The sequence below is a fragment of the Habropoda laboriosa genome, unplaced genomic scaffold, assembly GCF_001263275.1.
Source record: "Habropoda laboriosa isolate 0110345459 unplaced genomic scaffold, ASM126327v1 scaffold18, whole genome shotgun sequence".
Classification (NCBI taxonomy): domain Eukaryota; kingdom Metazoa; phylum Arthropoda; class Insecta; order Hymenoptera; family Apidae; genus Habropoda; species Habropoda laboriosa.
Genome location: NW_017100152.1, coordinates 357957 through 365189, shown reverse-complemented (window position 1 = coordinate 365189; position 7233 = coordinate 357957). Strand labels below are relative to the sequence as shown.

Here is a 7233-nt window from a genome sequence, read left to right as displayed (position 1 = left end):
TCATATGAAATTTTTAGAATATATTTCTATTTAATTCATTTACGGCAGGGGATTGCTACAATAATTTTATCTCCATTGTTTAAAAAAAGAACAACTTCAATTTCCAAAACAATTTCCTTTCCTAGTACACGTATGCTTCACGCGACATGAAAGAATGCAAATGTCCAACTTTAGCGTGAAGAAGTGAATAAAAACATAGCGGAGGAAAAGTCAAAGTTAGGATGGAATCGCGTGAATGGAGACGGCTTGAAGATGTTCTCAATTGCTTCGAGGGATTATTTCGAGCGTTGCTTGAAAGTCGAAATTCCCCGAATTCTCGACACGACTCGCAGGCTTTGAACGACGAAAAACTATTAAGAGGCCCGAGAGATTTGACTCTCAAGAATATCTTTGAAATCTTCGAACTGCGGAGAATTTCTAAAGAAAAAGAAACGACGAACAATCGTGAAGTTTCGTTGCTTCGCTCTTGAAAAAAGAAAAATATATCGCGTTATAAAATTCCATGTGAGAACAGACAGGGGATGGCGTTAATTTTACAAGGGTTAATTAAATTACCGAGGCGAAATTTACGTCGCCAGCGTGCCGACACGTCGCACGCCACTCACGAAGAATTTAATAAATGAATCGAACACATTCGTGGCCGATCCGATAAATCGAACGTAACGCGTAGAAAATGTTGGTGGAACAGGTAAATCGTGGCCCGACGAAGCAAATATTCTCGTGGAATTCGTGAAAACGCGGCGCCCGTTACTTCACCTATACGTCCGTCTGTATAAAATCGAATAATTTCACTTGTCACCGCGTGATTTATTGCTTCTTCCGATTTATTTGCATTTTAATGATTTAAATTTTGCTGAGGGGTTATATTAAGTAAATAACTCGTGTGGAGTAAGGTAAATACCTATATTTTAGAAGATGTTCAGACAAAACGTAAACAAGACGGGCGCACAATTAGAACTGCTTAGGGAGTGTTCCGTCGCGCAGGAACGGAACGCATGGGGTCTTCGTTGACCGGGTTTATGGCACGCTCGCACGAGAAGGTTATTTTTGAGAACAAAGACGCTTCGTAGCTCCGCGAAAAAATAAGTCATTTCTTACAGAACAATGCCTTTAGAATTTCGACTTTTCCGCGTCCTCGATAACCTCGAGCCCACATTGCCAAGGCGATACTCTTGTCCTCGAGGACGAAGAAACCCAAGGATGTTTGGAAAACATCTCTTGACTCTTCGCCTCGAGGGCCAAGAGTCGCCAGGCCTAGGTACGTAGGCCCCCCGTGGCGGTCGCCACAAAATAAATTTTACACCGGGTGTTTTAATTCTAAAAAAAGAAATAAAAACGCTTTTCTCGTTTACGATGTGTTTTCAGAAGTCGTTGCCAAGGGGTGTCCCCCTTAAAGTGGATGACAAAGTGACAATAGAACGAAAAGTGGATGAAGCGTTCCCCGCGAGGGTGCCTGTCAGCTCGATTTCCGAAAATGCGTCCCCTATTCGCCACGGGAACACCCGCCTCTCGAGCAAGTGGTCCCATAAAAAATACGAACGCTGGAATAGTCGTGGAAATACAGTGTACAGCGATTCTCTACGGCAAAATGTCCCTGCTCTTTCGTACAGTCTGTTCCACAAAAGCGTGGACGCGATATTTTCGAAACTTGAGGTCAATTGAGGGAGAGATTGTGTTAGCATAAAAATATGAAGTTCCCTCTGTTACGCATTAGCTTTAAATCTCTTGGTATCGTTTTTGTTACTGAGAAATACGGACCTTTTCGAGATGAGTGCCGTGTACGCCACACGTTTCGAGGCAGTCTTCTTGTGTTATCACCCAAAAGGGCGAAAAATGAGTGTTAAAAATGCAGAAAAATATATGCATTAATCTCGTGAATTCGTTAATAAGTAGATACAACGATATAAAGAAACTGAATATGTCGATGACCACCCTGATCGAGATTGGTACCACGAAAAGGGAAGATAAAGTGATCTTCCGGCTATTTTCAAGGAATCCAACATTTTGCTTGCGTAAAGGGCAAGCTTTTTTGGTGAAAAGGGCATAAATATAGGGATTTTGACATTAAAAGATTGCTTGACAGAAAATAATGTTTGATGGAGCAGTACATTATCGAAACCGTTGCTTTCAAGGAAGCACGACGAAAGTCGGCTGGCGTGGGCACACGAAAAAGTTGATCGCGATTGGAGTAGTGTATTCAGCGATGAAGCATCTTTTTCGGCTTGAAGTATCAGATGTGCCTGGTCTGTTTATGAAAATCCAATTGTCCAAAGACGTGTTAAACATCCATTCGAGAAACATGGAGGTCTCTACCACTCTCATATACCAAGAAATTGGTCGAAAGTATACCCAGACGTTGTCAGGCAATAATCGCTAATGGTGGAGATTGGACACACTGTTAATTAAGTGCGTATTAGTTTATTAGACGTAGTTTCGATGTATATAAAATTTTTTACAGAAAGAACTAATTTTCACAGAGATATCGCGTCCACGCTCTTGTGGAACAGACTGTAAATTTTCTTACCGTAGTAAGAATTCATGGAAATCGTGGGAAAAAACGCCTCCTTGGTTATAATACGTGGCGAATGGGTGCTGTAGGAATACAGGGGTAGATCAGAATTTTCGAACTGGGGAAAAGTCTCAGTTTTTCCGTGAATTTCCCAGTATAAAAGACTTTCTATATTGTGTCGTGTATAGAACGTACTGAAAATGTCGATTGCATCGTGAAAATACGAATGTGGAGATTATTCGGGGTTATTGTATCTGGTAACTTAGGATCTACTGTATGTGTTGCAGTACGCGTTGTTTTCAATGTTTAAAAGTGGTTCATGCACGAATTAACTTAGCGTGAATTAGTTAGAAAGCTACTTTGCTCCGCCAAATTTTTTTTATACGTGAATCGTGAGTTTGTAAGAGAGTGTTCTTGATATATTATGACACAGAATTATTTTTACGAGAGTGCTGTATATTACGACGTAAAATGAAGCTCGTCGCTTGAGTGTTCGCAGACGTTCAAAAATTCAGAATTTTATCCAACCTGCGAGGTAGAAATTATTTTGAGCTACATTTAAAAACTTCAGTCATTCGTGTGCCTTTCCATTAAGAAGATTCAAAATAGAGGAGATTGAAAGACCTGAAGTGGTCTCTAAAATAATCTGGACACTTTAGCCCGACAGAGCCGTGAATTAAAGTAGCCACTGACAATCTACGAATATTGTCACATATTTGACGAATATTTCCGTCTCTTGAACTTGTGTCTCATTTTTCAGGATGATTTTCACCCCTTCAGTGTGGTTGATTACTGATAGAAGAATAAACTTGTCAAATATTTTTCTCTAAACTATCCCTCATGTACGTTTCATCAAATTCCCTTGATAGTTGATGTTCCCACGGAACGGTCCATTGGTGAATTTTTTCAATTTCTAGATTACTCATTTTTCCCCTCTATACTTAAGACAATTCGAAAGAATCCCCGATGGCGGTATAGATGTATATCTCGCAGCTGTCGTTAAGGTTGCAGGTCGCAGCACCATGATCCATGGTGCAGCAGATGCAACGGAATGAAGCTCGAGGCCGCGGCCTACGCGGTCGGCATGCATAATTCCGCGATTGTTATTGCAGGAAATCACTGTATTCAGAATGTGTCTCGCACGGAAACCCGTGTATCCCGGCTGTGCTGCACGCCGGAAGATCGCTATTTATGTGATACATTAACAGCGTGGAACCATCTATAACTGGCAAACCGTCCGCGAAAAGCAGAAATCATTTCCAGCTTCGCGGACCAGGCTTGAGAAACTTTATGTCGCTGACGTGATATGAGGAATGATGAACAGATTAACGAGGGTCAAAATTCAGAACGAGTAAAAAATACTTCATAATTGACAAAACAAAAGCCGGTAAAATGGAAAAAATTCTTCGGTGAATACCAATAGAGAGTCGCCTTTTAATGAAATTGTATTAATGGAAATAACATTTCATGCGAATAACATTCGTTTGACACTTAGTGCTCAAGGGGTTAATACATTCTCTTACTTCTAACAAGCAAAAAAAGAACAGAAGGAAAATCCTTTTTTGAGAGATATTTTACTAATTCGTAGAAAAGTGAAAACAGTGAATCGGTACGATCAGAAGCAAAAGGAAGAGAAGCGGTGAGAGTGAATCGTGCGTTTCCGGTATGTGAAAGCCGGACGCCGGACAGACGGGAACTCATTAGGAATCATCGACAACGTCGCCGCGGGTGACTATTTAACTGATCCTCTTGATAGGATGTTTCCTTGCAAAATTATTAACAACGGATCGAGCCCAGCGGAAACGCGTGTTAAGATACCGCGGCTCAGCCCCTCCTCCCTCCTCCTCTTCTCGATCCATCCTGCATTAGCTAATCAGCGTTTAATTAGTGCAAGCTGCAGAGCGCGGTGCGCCAGGTTAAAAAGCGCCAACTTGTTTCGTTTAATTATCCGGTTTTTGATTCACCTTTCTTCCCTCGTCTCACGAGCGTACTCTAGACTACGCGTTGGAAACTCTTCACCATGCAACTATGGACTCTGTGTATGTGTGTATATGTATGTTTGGAACTTTTGGAAGCTAGAAGATATCGCTGATATTCGAGAGAAGCTTTTCGTGCCCGATAAAAGTTGAAGGATAATTTTCCGAGAGTTTAGAAATTATTGAAAATAAAAGGATGTAGATTAAACGTAAATAATAAGATGAACGATGGTGCGTGTAACGGGTCGTTGATCAATAAGATGACGTTATGAAATCGTCTGGAGACGTGAGCAAGGAGATAAGAACGACGGGTTATCATTAAGCTAACAAGAACATTATTAAATCGCAGCAGCCGCTTGGTGCAGGCCATTCAGGTTCGTTATAATTAAAAGACGGGACACGAAGACGTAGCAATGGCAGTTCTTCTCGTCTCTTCTTAATATTTTCCAGTTCGATGACAATGCCAAAGACAGACAGGGTCACGAGAGGAGAAAAAAGTAACCTGTGAAAGAGGTAGACAGTACTCTTATTATCGGGCAGCTTCATTATCGTCCCCGGAACGTTGCATCGATCGCGATAATTGACGGAATACTGCCTGCAACGGGAATTCCTCCTTTCTTTCAGATTATTCTTGAGGCGTCTTTGTTCAGGAAAAATTACTTCGAACCTGAATATCATACTAATTGGGGGAAAAAATTACAAATCACTATCGTTCTCCAATTACAAAATAGTCAAGCATATTCTACGATTTACGCTGTCAAAATTCATAGATTCCTTAGAAATTGAATAATTCCAAAAAATTCAATGACATCACCAAAGATGAGTCAAACCTTAGTCACAAATGTAGGTGTGTCAGGTGAATAATTATACTCAGTGTCTTAAGAAATAATCATGTGTATATATTTCAATGATTTATACTACAACGATGGTTCTCTGTTCACACGATATTTTCAAGTACTCTGTTTGAAACACTCTTACAGCTCTACCGCTCTAGCTCAAGCACCCTTCGTTCACGCAACTATCGCTCCAGATTAAACACTCAAACCTTAATCACAAATACCATTACCGCACACTTCCAATTTCTATTAAGAAAAAGAAAAAAGTGAAATTTAAAATAAAATAAGTAAATTTCAAAGAAGTATCGCAACTTTTCCCTTTTCATTATCGTTTCAGGAGGATCATCCCCAGCGAGAGGAGGTTACGCGATGACGCGGAGGGGAGGCAACAGCGTCGCGACGCAACACGCCCTTAGACTGCTGCTACAGCTTCTACTGATACAGAATTTCGCGGCTAGAGGGGCAGCCGGCCAGTTAGCCGACTGTCCGCCTCCCGAGACCATTCCTGGCTGTCCCTGTTACAATTTCGAAGATGGCCTTTTCCTGGAATGTGCTGGCGCCACAGAGGAGACCCTGAGGAGCACTCTGCAAGGCGTTCTGAGCGCATCCGGTGAGTATATGTTGGTATACACGCAACGATTAGGTTTGACGTAATGCAAACGTCCGGTGAGCTGTCGATGCGACGGCGACGCCACTATTGGAAAGGGGTTGGCGGGGTGGGTAATGCAAGTTCCGCCGTAAAAACTTTTTCGATACGGTCTGCTCGCAGTCCAATTTTCATTCGTTAACGAAACGAGCTGCATTGGAACACGCGTCCCGGTGAGATTGTTATTATAATCAGGATAACAATGTCGCGTTCGTTCGAGTCACGTTATGGTGGATCAATTAGCGTTTAATGGGCCACTACGCCACGCCGACGGATAAACGTTTCTCGTTCTTAACGGGGTCACATGCTGGTTGATTCAACAGTGGTGGTTTTAAAGAGTTGCTTCCATGTACATTCATGTGAAAACCTTTTAGGAATCTTTTCTTTTCTATTGGAAATACCATGGATGGTAATCAAATTAAAATTTTTCTTATTGGAAGTATACATTTATTGATTGGATGTTGAAATGTATTAATAATTGTCGAGGATGGTCGGTACAATTATAACAAAAAGTGCTGCTCTTTTACTAGCAATAAACGAATCCCAACAATAAATCAATATTCCTTGAAAATGCAACCACGCTATTGAATCACCCTGTAGAGCAAATTACAACTACCCCAGTTTTAAGCTACAATTTAATCCACAATCGTACAGTAAACCCCAGAAGGATTACGTCACGGTGACGGAGCAAGAACAACAACAACAGCATCCTCAAGGTGGCAGTTACCCTTTACGCCACCAATAAACCGCGGTACCGAACTATTCGCTATAGGCGAATGTCTACCGAATCTAAACGTCTCCGTTATCGCGACTTAATGAAATTAATGGCCGTGCCGTTTACGACCTATTCCAGGAGCGGGCACGATGGTGCAGTCGTTGAGCGTTTACGAGCTGGACAAAACCGTGGAGGAGCTGAAGGACGGCTGTTTTCCGGCCGGTTCTCAAATCAGGCACCTGCAAATCTCTCATTCGTCCCTCCGTGAGATCAACGAGGGCGCGTTCGCCAATCTGAAAGACAGCCTGGAATCTTTGGCATTGATTTCGAGTCGTTTGCCACACGTCCCTCAGAAATCCCTGGCGAATCTACAAAAACTAGCTGCGTTGGACCTCGAGGCTAATCTGATACAGGACCTCTCCTCCTACTGTTTCTACGGGCTAAAATTGATGAAGCTCACGCTGAAAAGCAATCAGATATCGAAGATCTCCGAGTACGCGTTCGCGGGCTTAGAAGACAGCTTGAGTGACTTGGATCTAACAGAGAACAAG

General features: G+C 42.0%; 1 protein-coding gene across 1 annotated transcript in view; it reads left to right on the top strand.

Moving 5' to 3' along the window:
- Positions 1 to 5304: 5304 nt before the first annotated feature.
- The window catches only part of LOC108575092 (toll-like receptor Tollo), a 7092-nt gene continuing 5163 nt past the window's right edge, over positions 5305 to 7233 (top strand). Inside the window, 3 exon segments of the mRNA XM_017937811.1 lie at positions 5305 to 5341; positions 5659 to 5931; positions 6821 to 7233. Coding sequence (XP_017793300.1) covers positions 5305 to 5341; positions 5659 to 5931; positions 6821 to 7233 — 723 coding nt within the window.